Source organism: Pyrgilauda ruficollis, unplaced genomic scaffold (assembly GCF_017590135.1).
Source record: "Pyrgilauda ruficollis isolate IOZ18807 unplaced genomic scaffold, ASM1759013v1 scaffold12, whole genome shotgun sequence".
Taxonomy (NCBI): domain Eukaryota; kingdom Metazoa; phylum Chordata; class Aves; order Passeriformes; family Passeridae; genus Pyrgilauda; species Pyrgilauda ruficollis.
In genome coordinates, this window is record NW_024510321.1 from 795,308 (window position 1) to 818,366 (window position 23,059).

The 23,059-nt window shown below is 42.1% G+C and overlaps 1 protein-coding gene across 1 annotated transcript in view; it reads right to left on the reverse strand.

The window, feature by feature from the left end:
- VIPR1 (vasoactive intestinal peptide receptor 1) overlaps nucleotides 1-23,059 on the reverse strand; it is a 108,066-nt gene that overhangs the window by 28,897 nt on the left and 56,110 nt on the right. Inside the window, exons 3-6 of the mRNA XM_041487880.1 lie at nucleotides 21,176-21,283; nucleotides 12,558-12,661; nucleotides 7,137-7,237; nucleotides 4,782-4,914 (exon numbers count right to left, since the gene is read on the reverse strand). Of these exons, the coding sequence (XP_041343814.1) occupies nucleotides 4,782-4,914; nucleotides 7,137-7,237; nucleotides 12,558-12,661; nucleotides 21,176-21,283 (446 nt within the window). The remainder of the gene's footprint in view (nucleotides 1-4,781; nucleotides 4,915-7,136; nucleotides 7,238-12,557; nucleotides 12,662-21,175; nucleotides 21,284-23,059) is intronic.

Here is a 23,059-nt window from a genome sequence, read left to right on the forward strand (position 1 = left end):
AAATTCATTTAGGGGCCTGTAGCTGTTGTCAGTTTGTCCTGGGGGAATTACACTAAAAAACCACCAATTTTTTCCTCTGAAAATATGAGATATGCATGTAAATTCTCAACTGCTGAACTCCCACTCTCCTTTGCAAAGAATAATTTTTGTGCTGGAATTTTTTTGTTTTACTGGAATAATACAAAAGGGAAAAGATAAATGATGTGATCTCCCTTGGCTGAATCTCCAGCAAGGGGAAACTTGCAGAGCTCAGATAAAAATGCCAGCCTGAATTTAATCTGTAGATTCTGATCTTTGTTTACAGCAAACTGTTGGCTTTGTCTTCAGCAGGGCTGGAAATGTAAGTGGTTCATCATTATTATGCCATTCAGATATGACAGTAATGAAACTATATCAAAACCTATCCCTAAACCCACAAAAAATTAAATAAAACCACTATCGAAGTGTTCAGTTCAATCCTTCTACCACATTTGTTGTTTTGACTGTTGTTTTCCACAGGGTGTTCCCAAGGGAGACAAGGAAAGGGGAAGATAAATTGTGGGAATGCCAAGAGGGAAGGGCACTAAACCTAAGGAAATCAGTGAGGAAAACTAGAACTTCTAAGGAGGACTCTTGAGTCTGGCAGGGGGAAAAACAAACAAAAAAACCAAACCAAACCAAAACCAAAAACCAAAAAAACCAAACCAGAAAAAAATGAAGGCAAATCCAGACTCTAAAAAATTTTCACACACAATTAACAATTTGAAGATGTAACAAAACCACGTGCAGCGAGTTTTCCGTCAGAATTGACCAATTAGTGAGACAGAACATAACCTGAGTGAGTCAAAACTAATACTGAGGAGGTCGAATTGAAGAATTATTGAAGAACTCAGGGTGGGTGGTTCTACAGAGCCCTCTGAGCCTCATCATCTCCTCATCCAAGTGCTTAAGGCCCCAGCTGACAAACACACTCCAGCAGATGCCTGCTCTTAATCCATTTAAGCCAACAGGATGATTCAGTTACACATAATCACAATTAAAAAGCTACATAAATACACTATGAGAGAGAGGGAGGAAGTGGGTTTGGTCTCCTGATGGTACCTGGAGCAGAATGTTGTGTCTGTGCATGGCCATCACACCCCTCTAGAAAATTCCCTGCAGGGTTTTGTTTCTTACTAGAAAATCCCACAAAAATCCACTTTTGGAAGGGGTCTGTCGAAGGATTCTCCATGAGCTTTGGTATAAGTCTCTCTTTATTTGGTGAGAATTCTTCTCTATTTGTCTTCTTATAATATGTATTGTGAATCTGTTAAGATTGTGGTGGTAATATATTTGCAGTCATAAGTTACTAGATCATAATTACTAAAAGTGTTTTTTAATACCTGCTTGAAGTAGGGAGAGCTTAAGCTGCTGTCTTTAATTGTTTGTCTCAAGTCTTTAGTTAAGTCTTTAGTTATGTGTGTCAGTGGTACATAATTGGGATTTGTATTTTGTTTGCCATATTTTATTGGTATGGCTATTAATTAGGATTTGTATTTTGTTTGCCATATTTTATTGGTATGGCTATTATTTGTGTTGGTGTCATGTCAAAATCTCCTTCCTTTAATGTTTTTTTTTCCTAATTTCTGCTTAACCGGTAGAATTTGGAATGTCTCTTGAAGGATCTTTTGTACTATTATTTGAGCTGACTCTTGGAATACGAGGAAATGGGACTAATTATCTGTTTGTGTTCTGTGGGTTTGTGTCTTGCAAAGATGCTCCTTCTTCAGGCTTTGAGGTTGTATTCCTTCCTTCATTCACTGTGCCTAGACACAAATCTAACAGACTGGGACATCTGGGAGGAGGAGAAGGAGTGAGGGACCTTTACAGAGCCACCAGTGCTGAATTTCCTTGTAGGAAACAAGGAAACGAGTTTCCTTGTGGTGTGGGACAAGGGGCCTTGTGCAGGTTCTGGGTTTAAAGATCATTTTAAACCTGCTCCATTTAGTCATAAAAACAAGGCCTGCTTGTCAGCTCAGGGTCTCTGCCCAGTGAAAACAAGTTGATTTTTTCACCCAAGCAGCAAGACTTTTCTTTCCCCCAGGAGTGAGTTTATCCATAAAGCAGGACCAAGGACCACACATCACTCTGCAAACATCACCCAGTGCTGGCTCACACCATCCCTCAGTGATGCTCATCACATGTATTTTATATTTTGGCTGCACTGGCCCTGAAATGCTTACAGCCACATTCTCAGGCACTGTGGCCCATAGAAATGCTTAATAAATTAATTTTTCAGGGTGTTGGTTCCTGTTGAACTCAGTAGCAATCCAAGCCTCTTTGAGTTTAAAATGGTGGAGAGTTAACACCACACCTAAAGTGTCCCAAACTAGGTAAAATGAAGTAAAAATGCAGTAAAGCCTATTTAAAAAGGGTTTTTTTTATTACATATACATCTTCTTGTGTTGAAGTTCCTACTTGATTGAAGCATTGACACATTTGTTGGTGGAGAGATTAACGTATTTTTGTGTGGCTAAAGCACAAAACATAACTTAAAGTCTTCTTACTGCAGCAGAAAATATCAAATTGAGGACTTTGGTGCCTTCACCAGAAATGCTGGGAGAGGTTTCTATTCATTTGGATTTTATAGTCCTAAATTTGTTCTCTTTACCCTTTCATTCCCTAAAGGAACGAAGCGTGGCACTTCCTCATTTAATGCTTCCTCATGTAGTGAAACACTTTTATTGCTTTGGGTTTGCCCTGCTCTAAACCAGAGTAGCAGTGAGAGCATTCAGCAAATTGTTTGTTCAGATTTCTCCCCAGACTGAAGGAGCTCAAGGCCACATCCATTACACACACAGCCTTCAATGAATTGTGTATAAAATCCTGACTATATGGATTAGCACCAGGTCTCCCAAGCCAAGCTTTATCCTGCAAGTTCAAAGCACAAACTTAAGCCAACTTAACCCAACCAGGAACACAATGGATTGTATAACAATTTTTCCTAACAGATTAATGTTAGGAGAGGCATTTTGTGTCAGTGTTTTTAGACTGTGACCTAAAAAGTTGCCCAAACTGCTGGTTCAAGACTGGTGCAGATTTTGCAAGGGGTATGCTCAGCCTAATGTTGTAGAGAGAGATTTGTCTCACATAAATTTATAACTGTTATGTGTCATCCAGCCATTCACCCTGAGCTGGCAATTAACTCAAAAATCTTCTGATTTCTACAACAAAAGTGTTGTAGCCATGGGGCTACCTGAAAGTGCAGGTATTCTGGATTCTGCAGGAAAATTCTGTATTTACTCCCAGAAATGTTTCTGCATGGATGAGAAGCAAACATTTCTCACTCAGCTCTCTGCAGCTGTGCCTCAGTCCTGATCCAGCAGAATCCAGTGCAAACTCCCACAGGGATCAGAGGTGGGTTCACACTCCATGGCATGTCCTGGCTTGGCTGCTCTGCCAATTGGTATTGACAATTAATCTGTGTCAATTTATTCCAGTTTCCATGTCTTTCTACCCATTCATGGACCTTCACAAGAAAATCCCATTCCAAGAATCCAGATCCTAGTGAATCACAGAGAGGAAGGAGCACACAGGGAAAGGAATAATTTTTTGGGAAAAGCTGAGAGGAGGCTGCTCTGGGTTTCAACAGAGAGATGCTCAAGCAGAAAGGTCATTATAACAGCAGGGACAGGACTCAGGGTAAGGATACAGGAAAGCCAGCAAGCAAGGAAGAAATTGGGTGGATGGAAAAGAAAAGTGAATCTTTTTTTCTGGTGGTGTATGACATAAAAAACAGGTCCAGAGCTATCAGCAAGCAGCTCATCTAATGCTCTGAATTTACTATGGAGGGCTCCTGGTTTTTTTTTTTTTTTTTTTTTTCCCTGGATAACTTCTGAGCACATCTCTTCATTTTGGTGATTTCAATTTCCTGCCTAAATTTATTCATGACTGGTGCCCTCTTACGTCAGTGTTGCCTGTAGATAAACAGCCCTTCTCCCTCCTTAATGTTTGCTCCAGCTGATAATACTGAGTTTGGAAGGCAAAAAAATAACCCAACTCCTTTATTCCCCTTATTTATCATCCCAGTAGGGAAATCTCACAGTTGCAGACAGCGAGCGTGGGATACTGATTCAGATGAAAAATGGATGATGATGTCTGCAAAGAGATTTCCTGCCTGAAGTCCTGCAGGGATCTGGTCACTGGAGCCCAGAGAATCACCCACATGCCTTCTCCCAAAGGACTGAACAGCATTCCAGACTCCAGGGAACAGATTAATTAGAGCCCACTATCTATGGATGCACATAACACACACACAGCTCATGTGGAAGTACTTATCCCATAGATAACTAAAATTAGTTATGTGAATTTGGATTTGACTCCCATCCTCATGGAAGGAAAAGGTTTCATTGAATCCTACACAAAATCCCTAAAATCCTTTGACCAGGATATCCAAGAAATTAGCATGTGGCTGGGAGATGGACACAGGACTGACAGGAGCCCCAAAATCCTGTACAACCTCATTGTGGCTTTGACCTGATAAAATCCTTAAGGCTCAAAAACACTTCTAAGACCATCAAGTCCAACTTCAGAAAGGACCAGATATAAAATATAAATATATACATGTTGGACTCTGATAATCAATTTATTCCTTCTCCATGTAAGTCAAATGGCAGCAATTATGGATTTTTTTTTTTCCTTTTAAAAATGAGGAGGATTTGAAGTCTTCTCAAAGTACCACCTCACATGCTTTTGCAAGGTAATTTTTGGTGCATTTCTTAAGAGAGGCAACAAAATGAGGTGGAAATTTTGAGGCTACTTACTGAACTCACAAAGCAGTGCTCGGACTCCCCACTTTCAAACAGGATGACATCCTTGATGAAGACTGCGATGGCTCTCATGATGAAGGACATGAAGAGGTGCATGTGAATGTAATTTCGAGTACAGTGTAGTTTTCTGTTGGAAAGAAATTAAACATTTCTGAACAGCAAATCTTCTCAAAAGCATTATTTTTATATTTACACATTTCTTCTGCTATGACATAGAGTCCCAATTAAACATTAGAAACCCTGAGACAGGCTCTGGTGATGAGCATCACCACAAATCCACTTAAGCCTCCTTAATTCCACAGAACGTGGCAATCCATGTATCTGCAGCAGTACTGCTGCTTTTTCAATCCTCAGAAAAACAGGAAAAAATACAGGATGACAGAAAACAGGTCCATCCCACTGCTCTCCACTGGAAAAGAAATGTTTTTGACTGAGCAGACTGCGCTCATGATAAAGGGCTTTTTTCTACAGAATGTTTCTGCTGCTGTAATTCTTTTCAAAGTGAAATGTCTCTTCAAGCAGGCAAATAAATTCTTAGCATCTGTTGCCAGAATTAACACATATTACAGACTTTCTGAAATAATATGAACTATATTTGCATTTAAAAATCACTGGTTGTTAACGATACTGAGAACTACACCAGAGTTTTTCTATCCCTTGCCTGCTAATATTTTGAAGACGAATGCTGATCAAAGAGGAAATTTTTTTCAAGAGAGAATTTCCATCAGCCAAAGTGAAAGGCCTGATAGTCTGGAAATGGGCACTGGCAGAGGTTGTGCTGCTAATCTCTGATGATGGCAAAGTAATGGGGCTGAGCTGAGTCTGCTGTGCCTGCAGGCCAAGGCAAGTCAAGTTAAACTGTTTTTCCCCAAAGGAAAACCAGGATCCTCAATGGTTTCACCAGCCTGGCTGGCACTTTGTACCTTTTGGAGGTAATTGGCATGTGTCTGATTGACTTCTCCATTGTAATAGGAGTGGAGAGAGCACTTGGGAAGAGAAGTGCTAAGCTCCTGAAGGGTGAGGCCAGCACTGATGTGAGTTACACTAGAAAATGTGCTCTGTCTTACATGAGGAGATGGAACCTCATCCAAAGGGTTCTTCCATCTCAGCTTTTTGCTGATCTCCTTTTACATAAATTAATTTATAATAGGAGATGACATATATGCAGACTTCTTCATTGGGGGCACCCAAATTTAGATGCCTGAATCTATTGCAAAAAAAATAGAGAGCAAGAATTAATCCATTTGCTGCAATCTGGGATTCCAATGCCACTTGGTGAGCTGCAGATTATCTGCCCATCCATCCCTGAGGCCCTGGATCTCCTGAAGGCCCTGCATCCTGAAGGCCACACTTGTGCCTATCCCAGGGACACCAGCAAGTTTAAATGGTCCTGGGTGTCTCTGTTGTGCCATAGAGTGACAGCAGGAAGTGTTTTTGGAAAAGTCTTTGGGAGGAAACAGGCTGCCCAGAGAAGCTGTGGGTGTTCCATCCCTGGAAGTGTCCAAGGCCAGGTTGGATGGAGCTTGGAGCAGTCTGCGATAGTGGAACGTGTCCCTGCCCAGGGGATGGAATGAGATGATCTTTAAGGTCCCTTCCTACCCAAACCATTCTGGGATTTTGTGATCCTGGATATTTTTAGATACCATTTTGAATACCTACTTTAGGTAGAAATTCCCTGGCATCAATATACAGGACTCTATAGACTGTAGCTCTCTAACAGAGATCCATCATAGAGCAATCTGCCTTTGGTGAGATGAATCCACCCAAATAATTGGATTGGGGTTACAACTCCCAGGCAAATGTCACAAATCCCACACCAATACATGCCACCAGGATATTTTATGAAAAATCCCTTTGCCAGGATTTTTCTCCTGATAAGCTGGGAAGCTTCAGCTTCTCCATTTTGCTGCTTTGGAATGTGATTTGGAGAATTGTTTATCCCAGCATGTGAATTGATTTTAATTGATGACCAATCTCAGTCCAGCTGTGTCGGACTCTCTGGTCAGTCACAGGTTTTTATTATTCATTCTTTTCCAGCTTTCTGATGTATCCTTTCTCTCTATAGTTTAGTATAGTTTTAGTATATAATTTTCTTTTAATATAATATTATAATAAATCAGCCTTCTAAGAAATATGGAGTCAAATTCATCTCTTCCCTCGTTCTGGGACTGCTGCAAACACCACAACAAAAACACAGTGACACTGAAGGATGGAGGAACCTTCCTCCCCTATCCAACGCAGACTGACAGAAATCTTGTGCATCTTCTTTTAACACTCATAGCCTGCACAGCCTGTAAATCTGCAGCCTTTGAGCCCCTTCCCTGAGCCTTTTTCTGCTGGTGGCCTTACCTGAAGAGACACAGAATGATCATGGCAGCCGTGAGGGCGATGAGGGACAGGGTGTGTCCGATGGTGTAGCCGGTCTTGACCGTTCCGTAGAACGCCGTTTGCTGGTGTGAAAGAAAGAACACAGAGCTTTCAAAGAGGTCCAAAAAATCCTAAACGCAGCATCGCTGACTGCTGGGACAAGGAAATCATCCTTCTCCACTCTCTTAAAACACCTCTGACTCCTTCGCCCTTTCAAATCCCATCCAGTAGCACGCGTGACTCGGACACCGCCGGTGTGAGCGTGGAGAACTCATCTGGTTCCAGCAGGGCTTGGACCACTCCAAACCCAGGCTAAAGTTACACAAGGGAAAGGTTCCTGCTGGAAGGAGGCTGATTTGACACCTTCTCCAGCCTAAAACCTCGTGGAACAGGAGTGATCAATGTTTAGCTAAACAGTGCACGACACTGGGTCTGATGTGGTGAAAGCAGTCAGATTAATTTTATTAAGGAGGTCTGAGGGCAGAACTCTCTGGGAAATTGATTTGCTTTTGTGGGATTTACACTGTTGTTTAGGCAAGTAAAACGCTCTCACTGTTAACCCAGAAATATGTGTTAAGTTGGAAATTGGTTCATGGTTTTTCTCTTTGACAGCACACAGAGGGAATCTCTGAGCATGGAACACTGCATGGATTGGATCCAAGAGGGAATCCCAGTCTAAATAAAATGGGCAAATAAGCCCTCCAAAGCTCTCTAGCAACACTCTAAATCAATAGTTTTTGATTTCCAGCTTAAAAAAAAAAAGAAAAAAATCAAGAGGTAAAATTATTTAGACATTTATCAATTAAAAAATAATCTAAGTTTTTATGAGAACCTAACTCAGTTTATGGATTTTTTTTTGTTCCAGCTCTTGACTGACCATCCTCTGCCCTTCTTGTGACAATCTTCTATAAAGAACCCAAACAACCAAAACCACACAGAGAAGGTTAGGCAGAAAATCTAAACCCAACCTTGTTTGGAGAAATACTCTTCCATAACATTGAGAGCTGACATTTTTACGTGCTATTTTCCCAGGCTTTGACAAGTATTTGGTACTTTACAGAACCAGTGAGGCTGGGATGAGTTGCAATCCTTTAGCATTTGCACAAGCCAGCTTGGAGGGGGGTTAAAACAAGAGAGTTTTCAGAGATAACACTGGTCATATCTTCCACAGATCTCAGAGGTGGTTCAAGCACCGTGCCCTTCCAGCCATGTCACTGAGAGCTTTGGGTCACTCTGAATCGATAATTCAAAGGTTGCAGGATGATTTATCTGCCTGGTCTTGCCCAGGTAAAGTTCTGCTGCTGGGGCCTCACCTGAGGGGGGCAAAGGGACAGAACCCCCCCTTTCCCTGCTGCCCAGGCTGTGGGATCAGCCCAGGATACAGCTGGATTTCTGAGCTACAGAGGCACACGGTCAGCACATGTCCAGCCTCTCATCCACCAGCACCCCCAAGAGAAAGTCTTTTTTCCAGCCTTCCTGGAGTTTGGGATCCCAAAAGCTCTGACTTTTCCAATTAAAGCCGTCAACCTCCTTCATGTTGATTTAATCTTTCTCTATTATCTCTGTTTTTGATGGCACCAGAGAAGAACTGTTCCAGGAAAGATTTGGCCAGCAGAAAAAAGGAAACGTGGTAGGGGACTGTACGGGGAAGAGGTTGTCCCACACTTCATTTAGGAGAGCAAAGCAGGCCTTCTGCCTCTTAGAGTTATTCCCAGGAGCAAGTTATGCACAGAAGGTTCTTGGTGTTATTCAACAAGCAATTCCCTGCTTTTCCCCCTGATATTTTATGGTGACTAATCCTTTTTGTGCAGAGAGGGATGGTTCTGCATGCAGCTTTAATGCAGGATGTGGGGTCATCTCTGCTCTGGAAACAGCACATAATGGCTTCTCACTCTTCACTGCACTTGCAGTGACAATTGGTTCCTATTTCAGAGATATCAAAGTGGAGAATTTGACCCAAGATCATAAATGGAATTGAAATTTCATTCAGGGTCCAGATTATAAAATATTCTTATTAGAAAAGAAAGGGATGCAGATAAGTGCAGGCAATGCATCCCAGGATGCCTGACTGGTTTACAGAATGAAGTCAGGCAACTTCATCATTGTCTCTTTGACTTCTAAAAGCTTCTGCCTAATTTCACAGGAGTGTGATAATAACAATTATTTGAGGTAGGTGCTAAATTGAGATTAACTGAGATTTATTTTCTTTGGTTTCTATTCAGTAACCTTAACATTTGTCCCTTGGTTTACAATGGGAAACATTTACAATTTTGAAAGGAAAAGAAGAAAAATACTGATATAAAATCTTTCAGGAGCCAAGTGTTTTGGGGTTCATGTCATCCAGCCCAAAGTAATTGGGGTTCCCTCGAAAGTAAATGAAGATAAATTTCTTTGGAGAGAAATGTGGGCAGAAGTGACCTCTGGAGGTGTCTCTTTATTTCACCATTTTCAGGCAGAACCTACAGAGACCTGGCGTTGCAACCCTGGATACTGAGAATTTTAAACTTTCTGTGTTGAAAGGCACAGATCCTCAAGAGAACACTGCATTTGACCTGAAGCCATAGAGAAAGCTTCCAAAATTGATGAATAACACAAAGATTCTGAGTGTATAGTTTAAATAGAAGTGTGTAACATTACATAGTGGAAAACCTGGAGTTTAAAGTTTATAGTAATATATATAAGGCAAGATAGAAGGTTTAAAGCAGTAGCTAATCCTTCTTCACCTTCTTCTTCATGAGTTTAAGTAGTATTTTATAATTAGATAAAAAGTCCACATTGCAGAACACAAGTAGTTAGTAATTTAGTTAAAAATAAAAATAATTCAAGTATCATTTCTTAATGAGGTGGTTTTTCCTTAAAAGGCCTTATAGAGATAAATACAAAGCCATTTTGTAACTTATTAGTGAAATGCTGTAAAACTCACAACTTACAAGACTACAATATAAACAAGAATGAATAAACATCTGAACTCAAACACAAAATATCATCTCTACACATTTAATCCCGACCCTGACCAGAGCAAAAAAAAAAAAAACAAGAATAAAAAACCACAATAACCCTGGGGTGGCCCCTCTGAGCAGATGGAAACACAGCAGGGAGAAGAGCATCACATCTGACAGAGGAGCAGGATAACAACCCCACTCCCCACTTGCTAATGCACCACTTTTAAAGGTCAGCTTGGAGAAGGGCTCATCATCACTGCACGGACCCCAAGAGCAGCACTTTGGTGCCCGCATCATCTGCTGCTTTAGGGACTGCCAGAATTCACAGCTAAAACCTTTCACCTTGCCTTTATTTATTTTTCATATTTTTTTCTTGCTGTTTCTGACCTGAGACCAAAAGTTCATGAAGTTTTTGACTCCTGGAAGCTTATCAGTCTTTCCTGGACCTCATGTCCTGTACAGCCTGCTGGTTTTTTTCTACTCCCTTTACTTCTTGCTCCCCAAACTCACTGCCAATTCAACAACAAGGAAACAAAAATCTATTCTTCTTCACAGGCTGCTACTGAATGTTCACCCCCCTCAGCCACCTTTCACACGAATCGGACTTTAACAGCAAGAAAAAAAACTGTGGAATCAAGGGAAAATAATTAAGAAAGAATTAAAAGAACACAATAGAGGTTCTCCTGGTAACACGGCACTCCGGCAACGCAGCACTCTGGCAACGCTGCAACCTGTTGGGTGGCAGGAGCATGTCCCAGGAATTCCCAAATGCCCTGTGCAGCAGGAACACAAACCAGAGCTCCGGGTGGGGGTCCTTGCACAGCAGAGCTGGTTTGGTTGGTTTCTGCAGGCACACAGCTCAGTCTGAGGGATGGACACTTGAGCACGTGAAGTGCTGGCTGACCCCGAAGGCAGACTAAGGCTCTCTTCAGCACAGCCCTCGAGTTCTTTATGCACCTCTGCCTTTGCTCTTTTCTGCTTTCTTTCCCACTCAGAGCTGGCTCAGCTCTGCTCAGATCCCCTGTTAACTCTTGGAGTGCCTTGGCAGTGTGTGACCGTGCACAGAGACCTCTCACCATATCAAGTTACAGAATCCCAGAATGGATTGGGTTAGAAGGGACCTTAAAATCATCTCATTCCACCCCTGTCCTGGGCAGGGACACCTTCCACTGTCCCAGGGTGCTCCAAGCCCTGTCCAACCTGTCCTTGGACACTTCCCAGGATGGGGCAGTCACAGCTTCTCTGGGCATCCTGTGCTGGGGCTTCACCACCCTCACAGTGAGGAGTTTCTTCCCAATATCTCAGCTAAACCTGCCCTCCTTCAGCTTAACACCATTCCCCTCGTCCAATCACTCCATGCTCTTGTGAAAAATCCCTCTCCAGCCTTTTTGTAAGCCCCCTTTAAATACTGGAAACAGATGTTAATTAATTATTGAGATTCCTTTGTCCAACATTCACTAACACTGGGGTATGTCTTAAACAGAAACAACAACAACAAAAGGATGAGCAGTGATTTAATATAAACACATTAACCTATTATATAAAAATATAAATACTGTAACGTGTGATTGCAGTGAAATATAACTTTCCATGCATAAGCTTTTTCTTGTTGACTATGGGACTGCTACAGGTGATTAGTTTAGATTAGATGCTGAACTTTGAGTTAGGTGAGGTGAATCTTGCTTCTAACATTTGTTATCCTCTTTAGACTTTACCCTTCATGTCTCAGCATGCAGCAAAACCATAACAAACTCCTTTTTCTGGAGTGATAATACTCTGCAAAGCTAATTATACCTAGGTCAGGGATTGCTAATTTATACACAAACAATATCCCAGAGAACTTTTGGATTTTCTATCGAAATTTAGTAAATTTTGAAAATGTGTGTTCCCTACAGTGATGTGGATATTTAGTTGGTTGAGATCTGCACAGCAGCAAAACATAATTTTTATGACTTTAGAGTTTTTGATGCTTATGTTGCCATAGAAAGATTGGAATCACCACATCTGCTTAAGCATAAAAATAAATGTGGAGGGCTTGCTTCAAAGTGCACTGAGGAAAATAAAACATCTGAAGTTGTGTGTGGGCATCGCATGGACAATGGTCTGATCTTCTCAGGTCCTGACATCCTGGAAATGTTGGATGTCCTATCCCTGGAAGTGTTCAAGGACAGGTTTGGAACAGCCTGGTGTCCCTGCCCGTGGCAGGGGGTGGAATGGGATGATCCTGAAAAGAAGTTCCCCTCCATCCCAAGCCATTCCATAATTCCACCAGTCTATGATGTCAAAGGGAAGATCATTTCCTTGACCAAACATTTGAACTCTGCTCCCAAGGATCCTCAAGAAGATCCTTCCCTCTTGAGGAATCAGAAGGGGAATGGGAAAAATTGGGCATGGGAGGATCATACAGTTTGGATACTGATCCCTGTTAAATCTTGATGTCCACCCATCCAGGTTTACAAACCTCTTCCCCTGGAGTGCTGTTGGAATCATATCCACAAGCTACAGCGTAGGGTGCAGGGTACACATCTGACCAGCCCTGGCTTGTACAATTCCTGGTCACATTCCCTGGAAGAAAAGAAAAAAAACCATGATTTAAAAAGAAACCTTCAGCTCACTGTTAAAACAACTTCTGCCTCTTGTGGTATAAATGCCAAAGCAGAATTCTTGTAACACTTAGAGAAAAACTCTCATACTTTTCCCCTGTTATTAATTTTTCATATTACACAGAGCTTATAAATGGGAGTCATCTATTCTGTTTTAAAGTCCAGACCTCAGCAGAAAAGTACATTTTAATACAGAGGTGCACACAAAACATCTCTTCTAGTGGTACCATGCTGCCAGTTGTACCCAGACCTTTGGTTCCTGGCACTGCACCAGTATTGTTTGAATGTTTTATTGTCACATTGACTTTGTTCCTGGAAAATTTTTATCTAAACAGCGCAGTGAAGTATTCATGCCTTTCACTGTGCCTGTGAGAAGCCAGGACAGGGATAGATAAAGGGTTTATTTCACACCATGCAGATAAGGCTGGGGGTCTGGGAACTAAATCCAGTCCTCCACACCCAGACCTTGCCTACAACTGAGCCCTGATCGAATGTGATTCCTGGGAAACGTACTGCACTCTGGTTTGTGAACAGAACACTTCAAATTTTGGCTGTGAAGGGAGAAAATCCACACACTGACAACCTGTATTGCCTGTTTTAACTTGCATACTCCAGGGCAGGAAGATTTCCTGGACTGTCAAGCTCGCTGAGTGCCTGGGGCCTCTGACCAGCTAAAAAGAGCTTTAATTAACACAAGAACATCTCACTCCCTCAGCCAAACTGTCAAAACTGAATTCATGTGGCTCTCTGGCACTCAGAACTGCCTGATCCATCCAGGATTGTAAGAGCAAAGCACTTCTCACTTTGTAAAACATCTCTGCTTCCTGTCCCAGCTGGACCTCAAACCCACATCAGCTTAATCCAGCAAAAGGAGAGACCAGCACTCAGGATAAGCCTTACCCCAAGAGGTTTGTAGGCTAAAAGGCCAAGACATGGGTTTGTCAGGAAATAACAAACCAGAAGTGCACCCAACAGCACATTGTGAATTCCCCCAGCACCTTCTCTGACCACCAGTGCCCACCTCACTAAAATCCCATTATTGGGCACATTGTGAATTCCCCCAGCACCTTCTCTGACCACCAGTGCCACTAAAATCCCATTATTGAGGCATTCCACTGGTGCCATTCACCACACAAATCTGGAAAACTGGTCAACACACCAGAATGAACAAAGAGAAGTCAAGCCTTGCTTCTTAAGGTAAAATGTGACGTCAGTGAAGCTCAAAGAGCTTTGCAACCATTTCCAACAGCAGAGCTCTTTGCACACAAGAGTAAGAAAACTCCTGCAAGTGGGACCAAATCAGTTATGCAGCTGTGAGTCACAAAAATATTTGAGTATCACCTCCAGCAATTTCTGACACCTGAGTCATCTGAGCATCTTCCCAACCACGGGCCTGCTCTGCCCTGAGATCAGCAGCAGACAATGCCCTGCCTGAAGTCACTTCTCCAGTCCCTGTGACAGATGGATTTTGACATTAAACTTGCCCCTTTAATCTGTCTTTGCAGCAGATCTGAGTCCAGGAGGGCTCTCAAAGGTGCTTTTCTTCATTTTCAAGCTGCTCCAGAAGCAGAAAGTCCAGCACAGCTCCAAGGGCTGCTGTTCCAGGCTTTCCCTGCACGGCCACTGTTTGCAGTTCCTTCCACCAGGGTTCATGTCAGGATCATAAAGGATCTTGTGCAAACAAATCAAGGACACGACTGTGCGGCGCTTTCAGCTTTTCTGAGTTGTGCAATATCTGTTATTTCTCCTTTGTTACAATGGATCCCATTATCTGAACTTCACTGCTTCCCATTTCCTGCTCAAAACTCTGTTTGGGGATGGCTTAAGATTTCACGGTGGTTTTAAATCTTTGTTTTTTATTCTCAGTGAGCTAAGGTGTGTTTCTTTCGGCTAGTTTTTCTCCTATTTCTTCTTTTCAATTGCATTTCCTCACTATTTCATGATTATTTAAAAACTCTCTCCTCTCTCAATACCTTCAAAAATTGTCCCAATGCTTTAGCAGACGTGGAGACCAAGGTAGAAAGAAGAACAATGACAAAGCATCAGTGGAATTAAAAAAATAATAATAAAAATTACTCTGATTTTAGGGAAACTCACTTCCCAGAGAAGTTTTTCTGCCACCCTTTGCAGCTCATGTCACTTTTAGATGTGGAAATTCACACACATGGTGTGATACAAGACACCTTCCTAAAACCTCTCCTGTTCACCTGATGTCTGAGAGGTACAAAAAGCACAAGGTTAAAAAAACAAAGGTTTGATCAGACCACAATTTGCCTCAAGTAATGGATGATGTCTCTCCTCAGACAAAACAACTTTTCTAATTCCAACTATTTAAAATATCACTTTCTATACTAAAAATGAGCATGAAATTTGGGAAAGTGTCCCACAAGCTTAGCTTTCCTCTGAGGCTTACAGGCTCAGGTTAGACTGAAGCATCACGCAGATTTTTATATTCCAATGTCAAATCCCAGCTCTGCCCTGATGAAAATAGATATTTTTTTGTTGTCTCATTGACTCTTGTTTTTTTCCAGACTTTGATCATGACATCTAATTATTTATCAATGGAAAGGCAATTTTTTCAAAGCAACAGAAGTTATATTTGCCATTTTCCAGAGCTGTTTCTCAGTAATTTGTGTAACACAAGCTCTCCCAAAAATGAGCATCAATGGAGTACATTGAAAATCTGGAGTACATTGAAAATGACAGTATCAGAAAACACAAACTTTCTGCACTTGGAATTTATCTCCAGCCTTTCAAAGTTCACTAGATTTCCAAAATGTTCCCATTTCCTATCAGACTGGAGCTAAAATTTTCAAACTGTACTCCTGGAGATTTAATGAGAAAGGAGACCGGGGGTTTATAACTCCACATAATTAGCAATGCAGAGTGGAGGAGATTCATTGAGAGATGGGAAGCATCCCAGTGCCAGCAGGTTTGTGCTCCAGGCTCTCCTCTGTGTTGTGGAAAAAGAAGAGGCAAGTCCCTGGTGAGAACAGATGTCATGGTATTAGTTAAAGCCATGAATTAATCTGGGGTTTTTTGGTGGGTTTTGTATTTAATTTTATCAATGTTACCACTGTCAAAGTGATGTGACTGTTCCTAAAAGCAACAAGGTGAGGTTTTCCATTAAAAAAAAAATGAAAAAGCTCAAAGTGGTGTGACTGTTCCTAAAAACAATGAGGTGAGGTTTTCCATTAAAAAAAAAAAAATTGAAAAAGTCACAACTAACTCTCATTTATTTTGATAATAACCTCATAATGCCTTGCAAGAGCTCAGTGTCCTGCTTTTTTTGCATCCCAGAATGTCTGAGGCTGGAAGGGACCTCTGGAGGTCATCTGGCCCCAAACCTTTGCTCAGGTGTGGTCACCTAAAATGGAAGCATGACCAGATGCCTTTTGGATATTCCTGGAATCCTTCAAGGATGAAGACTGCACAAGCAAATCTTGTCTCAGAATTTAGAACCATGAAATCATCAAGCAATGGTTTGGGTTGGAAGGGACCCTAAATCCCAGTTCCAACCTCCCTGCCATGGGCAGGGAACCTCCCAGGAGACCTCCTTGTTGTCACTGAGGAATTTCCTTCCATGATTTATTCATGACACAGCAGAAGAGGAGGGAGGAGTTTGTGGAACAGAGATAAAACCAGAACATTTTCTTTATCAGAGGTGTTTGATCTGAGTGGGAGTCAAACACTGAACAGATGAACTGAATAAATGCACAGAGCTGTTGTCTTGCTCTTTAGGGTTTTTTTTCTTATTTAATTTCTTTCTGCCTCTCATCTGTTTCAAACACACCCTTTTAACTCTGAGACGTGTCTGAAAGTTCATGTTGCAGGTGAAGTTTTACCTCTTTGATCTTGGAAAAACCCTGTTATTGGCTTTTAATGGGAATTTGAATTCAGACTAAGAGATCTGAGGTCAATCATGGCTCAGGGGTGTTGGGTTTTGCCCCCCTCTTGCTTTCCTTGCCCTTTTCTGTAACAACTTCTAAAGCAGAGGGGAAGGTGTGCTCTGCCCAGCAATCCCTCCTGCTTCTCCAGCACCATATTCCACGGACATAAATCAACTTTTTCAAGCAGAAACTATTAAAGCAGTAACACTTCTATTATCTACCATTCCTGAGACACCGCTGAGCCCACTGGCACATCTCTGCTTTCATTTTTATTATTGATCTGCCCCACTGTTCCTGGGAAACACTTGAAACTTGCAGACATCTTGCACTTAGCTGGATGCTGAAGTGCTTAGGCCCGGGAAAAAACTTGTGGGGAAAGTTGTGACAGGATAATTTCACAATATGTTTCCTCTGTCTCAGTCGTGGTCTCACAATATCATTCCTTCAGTGCAATTTCTGCACACTGTTTAATGTTATTTTACATTTTTGTATTTCATAACCTCATGTCATTGCAGAACCTGTGGCATTGGGTCAGCACATCAAACAAGACCAACTTAATTTTCTCCCTTTGTTTTTTTTCACATCACTTGGCCTGCAGATATTGCTGCCACATGTCCAGTGCCCTGAAACTTCCTGCACCCCATTTTTTGTGGCAAAACTCAATTTTCCCTTATTTTCCTTTCCCCTTCCTGCACATTTCACTTCTAAGAGCGAAGATCCTGATCCTTAATAAATACAGATAATTCTCCCTTTCTTAACAATAACAATGTTCCCCTTGATTAGGCACCTTTTGTAAACTGTTTTTCTCATCCTAAAAACAGAGCTGTCAAATTTTAGGACAAAATTCTCATTAGATCTTTTGATCCTGCAATTACAGGATTCCAGGAAACATTTAGGAAAAAAATATGCATATTTTTGGGTAGAGGTGGAGGTGTAGCACCAATCCTTCAGAGGAGTGGGGCACAAGCATTGTGAGACCTCAGGTGAAAAAAAAAATCATGGAATGGTAGAATGGCTTAGGTTAGAAAAGCCCTCTAAGGTGATAAAGTCCAATCACTAACCCCACACTGCCAAGGCCACCACCAAACCATGTCCCCAAGTGCCACATCCACACGTTTTTGAATACTTCCAGGGATGGTGATGCCCTCTCTGAGCCTCCTTTCCTCCAGGTAATTTTGCTTTTCTGATATGAAGGCACATGTGGACAGCAGAGAACCTGAGCAGGTCAAGGGTTCTCAGTGAAGAAAACTCCAAAAAAAACCACACTCAACTTCTTGGGTATTTTAATGATCATTGTAGCAAATAAATAATGGGTATGGTTCATTTTGGGATTCTTTAGAGAGGTGGTGTTGTCTTCTTCTCATCTGCTCTCTCTGTTCATCCCTAGCCTCATTTTATTCAATTTTTGCTCCAGTTTCAGAAGCAATGCAGAGTAAAAAGTGTTCACGAAGGAGGGGAAAGGAGAGGGGAAATAAATTTAGAACACCCGAGGAAAAAAGGAGTTTGGCAAGCCCAAAACTCAGATGGATCTCACCTCGCTGAGTGGGATTCCAGAGCTTGGTTGTGCCCATCCCCACCCCCTTAGGTCAATTAATCTCAGAGCTGAAGCTCAAAAACTGTCAGTGCTAATTTAACTTGTGCATGGTGGACAATTTGCTTTTGGAGAAACTGTGAGATATAAATCCCTATTACAAATGTCATCTTCCATGTATGGAAGGAGAGCTGGAACACTGGTCAAGGGGTGGAAAGCAATGCACTTTAATAATGAAAGGTGCCAAAAATATTTTCATCCATCTCCCTCACATGGCGCTGATGAACGTCATGAAATAATGAAAATTTTCTGGATCTGTGAATGCCATAAAAAATTAATGTCAAATGACATCAGGACAGTTTAAGGTTTTTAAATGCCATGAGACATTTTATCCTTTATTAACCATGAGATGGGATATTAGTAATTTGAAGAGCTTATTCTCCATGAGGCAGGAAAATCACATTAACTCTTTGCTCCCTGGTATTTCACTCTTTTCCTGCTATAAACACATTAAAAAGATTTTCTCTGGCTCACAGCTTGATAAAAGCTTTCCTGTTCCTGCAAAGGGATCAAAGAGTACGACACAAACATTACCCAGATGATTGAGTTCCTTGAAAGCTTCTCAATGACACTCACTGCTACAAAGGAAGAGCTGCTTCACAACATTTAATGGCATTAATTTTGCAACAAATCCTATAAAACAGGAGGCAATATTCCCCTCCCTTTATTTAAGACCATCACTGCTTTCCCTGTTTGTTGATGGTTGTGTACAAAGTGTCTGGCTCAGAGAGAATCAAAGCTGCTGCTTCTGCTTTGGGGATGGCATCAGTTGTTCTGCTGGTGCACTGCTGAGGCAGAATTCAATCCTGTTGGAAGACATTCCCATCTGCCAGAGCCACTCTGCAATATTTTGATTGTAAATGGCGAGAAATACGGGGTTTATGGACGGTATTAAACTCATCCTGGAGTGGGAATCAAAAAACCAGCTGAACTGTACCTCTAAAGGTATTACCTATCTAAAGGTATCCAAGATGGTATTAAACAGGAGGAAGAGGCTCCAGGATGAGCCTGTTCCTCACCTCTGACTCCAAAACCAGCTCAGAGAGTCCTTGAGGTTTAAAAAGACCTCTGAGAACATCAAGTCCAACCATTAATCCAACACTGCCAGGTCCACACTAAACCACGTTCCTGTTTTTGAGCATTTCCCTTGGACAGCGAATCCACCACTTCTCTGGGCAGCCTGTTTCACTGCTTGACCTTTACATATAATCAAATTATACACAATATTCTCCTCATCAGTCAGCTCTGGTGGGATGATGTACTAAAGAGCATTTTTAAGAGATTTTTATTGGTATTTTGCTAACTCTGCTGGTATATAAAACCCAGTGAGTGAATACTGTGCTTGGGGGAGGGCACAGAGCAGGAACAGCAGGAAATTATTCCACACAGCTGATCCCATGCACAGGGGTCTTGTCCTGCAAGATGTGATATCACAGCAGCTGCTGCCTCTTCTCCCTGGGTGTTGACACAGGTGTGATGAGCTACCAGGGAATTTTGGAAACGAGGAAGTCAGTGCTAGGATAGTGTTGGAACCCTGGCTGCTGAGAATTCCAGACTTTCTGTGCTGCCAGGCACTGACCCCCAAGAGAACACTGCATTGACCTGAGGCCATGGAGAAGCTTCCAAAATGGAATGACAGAACTGGGATTGTGGGTGTGGAGTTTGAATAGAAGTGTGTGATACCACAGGCTGGGAAACTCAGAGTTTAAGGGTTTAGAACCCAGTAATATAGATAAAGCAAGATGGAGGTTTTAGGGTGGGGGCTGGTCCTTCTTCACCTTCTCCTTCTCCTCATTCTTCTTCTTGTTTTTCTTCTTCTTTTTCTTCTTCTTCTTCTCCTTCTCCATGGGTTTGGGTGGTTTTGTGTAATTGGATAAAAAAGTCCACACTGCAGGCCATGGGTGGTTGGTTATTGGGTTAAAAGTAAAAATAATTTAGGTGTCATTTGTTAATTGGACAGTTGATCCTTCAAAGGCCTTGCAGAGAGAGAGATGGGCTCCATTTTTAGTTTGTTAGAGTGAAGAGCTGCAGAACTCAGGGTTTGTGGGAGTGTGTCATAGATAAGAAATAGATAAGAACTGATAAACATCTGAGTCCCAACAAGAAATACTGTCTGGCGATTTAATTTCAACCCTGGCAGAAAAAAGAAGCAAAGAATCCACAGGACAGGACTCCAGGGCTTTTTAATTTCCCTTCTGTGCCTGTAAGGAATTTTGGTGTGGCCTTGGGCAAGTCATGTAATCAGCATGTGCTGGTTAATGAATGCAGTGCCCAGATCTGTTGAACAGGGATGATATTGTGTGCCCACCCCCATTCCTAATTTATCCTGTGTGTTTGCATTACAAAGCTTTAAAAATGGAGGGTCAGCTCAATGCAGGATCTCCAGTGCAAAATAACTTAATTCTCTGTTAAGACCTTCAGGGCTTTTATAATAAAAATAGTGAAAAAACTATAAACTACTAGGAGGCACAATCAGCCCTTGCTGCACGGCCCCTTGAGACCTGAGTTTTAAACTAAAACTTCTCAGAACACCCTGAAGAGTGAGTTAAGCTATCTCCTCCATTAACCTCCCCTGCCCATTATTTGTCAGGTTAATTCCTTGGCCTGTGGTCAGATTTGTCACTCCAGCAGAAAAAAAACCTCAACTTTATTACGTCCAGTTCCAGCTTGTTCATTTTCTGTCAGAGACTTAATTAATGATTGTGCTAAACTGCTCATTTTGCACAACAAACACAACTGCTCCACAGGTTGATTCAATTTTCACTGCACAACATCCATATTATTGGATTTCACCAGGAGCCATTTTTGCATCCCTGTGGTCCACAGCAGTGCAGGGAGGATGTTTTCATGTTTGGGAATTCACGGATGGCTTGGAAACCTCCTTCACCTCGGGCTACGAGCTGGTTCCTCCCTCTTTATTGAGATGTTCCCCACGCGGAATGCTGAGAAACCCCTCTGGGAGTGAAGCTGTGGAGCTGATTTGGGATTTGCTTACCCAGGTAGGAGGTCAGGAATCTGAAGTACTTGGGGCATGGCCGCACCACGACTTCTCCCACCTCTGCTTCGGGCCAGCACGTGATGTTGTCCCACTGCCTCCTGCAGCCTGCAGAAGAGAGAAAAGCAGATGATGGAGCACTCAGGAGTGCTGGACGCAGCAGAGCAGCTCTGCAAAGGTGTGGAGAGCCTCTCACCCCGGCACAGGCACCTTTGGGAATGAAACGCCACTGAATATCTCCTTCAAACACACAGCTTTCATCTCCCCCAGTCCCTAAAACTCAGCACTGTAATTTTCCAGAGACCAGTATGGATAGAACAGCAGATAAGGGCAAAAAAAATAAGGCAAATCAGGCTTGATACAAGAACAGTGTCTTCTCCTAGATTAAAAAGGCAGAAATTCCTAATTAAATATCTCTCTTCCTTGCCCTTGTTGCCCTGTTGCATTAAAACACTTGATCTGGACCTGTGAGACATTGTCCTTTCCTTCTGTGTTTCCCCCACATCCCATCATCTTTTCCTTCCCAGTGCAGTGACTGTGCAGCTCTCACAGCAGGAAGGAACACAGATGACAATCAAGGACCAAAATCCCTTCACCAGAAGCAGTTTTCTTCCTAAAAAGGGAAAAGGCACAAAACATTGCTGGAGGCTGAGCAGGGACAGTGCTGTGGCCAGGAGAGGATCCCTATGGAGGAGTGAGGGAAGGTGGCACATCCAAACTGGGAATGAAGGAATAACCAGCACAGGGAGGAAAAATAAAAGGGTTTTGTCAAAATGAGGCACTGCTGAAGATTTTCTGGGTAGGATAAAAGATTTAGTGGAAAGGAAAATACCATGTCCTTTCCACAGATTTCTAATGTTTTGATTTTGCCCTTTTATTTCTGAAAAGGCATTAATAACACCCCATGCATGCTGCATTGTTGGATCGTGTAACATTAACGCTGAAGCCAAAAGGAGTTGGCAGGTTTAAATTAAAGAAAAAAAAAAAAAAAAAGACTCAAACACATTTTTGCATCGATATGTCACCATTTGAGAGTTCTTAGCAGAATTTTGACATTTTCCCCCCTGCTTTATATTTCCAACAGGCAGGCACTTGAGTTGCTGCCTGGTGAGATGGATGGGTTGTCAGCAGAGCTCCCTGTTTCCAGCACCTCTGCTCTCACCTATTTGTCACAGCCCATCAGATGGAAAGGTTCCCCCAAATGTGACTCCCGAGCTGTTGAGGTCACCAGCCCCACAGGAGAGAGTCTGGGGTGTGAGGAACAAAGGGGTGACAAAACTTTGAGGAAATCCTTCTCACCTGCCAGCAAAGGGAACTCTGAGAACCCTGCACTTGTTGTAATTACACCCAAATTCCTCCTTTAAATCATCTTTTACTCCTTGAGTAAGGGAAGGGCTGGTGCCATCACCAGGCAGATCTGCCTCAGATCAAGAGAGAACACACAGAAATGCTTTGAAGCTGAAAAAGAACCCTTAGCTGGCTTTCAAAGTGATTTTACAGGTTTTTCCTCCCCTCTCCTTTCACGAACAAACTGAACTTTTCAAATAATGAAGTCCTGAGCTGAGTTTATCAGAGCCTGAAAAATGGAATAACTGATGGTATCTCCTTCATGCAGAGCTCATTAAAAGTCAGGTTTCAGCTCCTTGTGTCAAGTGCCCAGCTCAGCTCTCACAGCCTCACACTTATCTCCCAAACAGCCAGCAGCTCCAACAGTGTCAGGATATTAAAGATTCCATGGAAAATGATTCCATGATGGAATATTTCACGTTCTACAATCTTTTCCTCCGCCAAGTGCAATAAATTAGAGTGCAGCCATTACCTCATGATAGGTTATAATGCAAAATAAAAGCCATCTGATAGCATCAGATGGCTTTTTAAATGCCC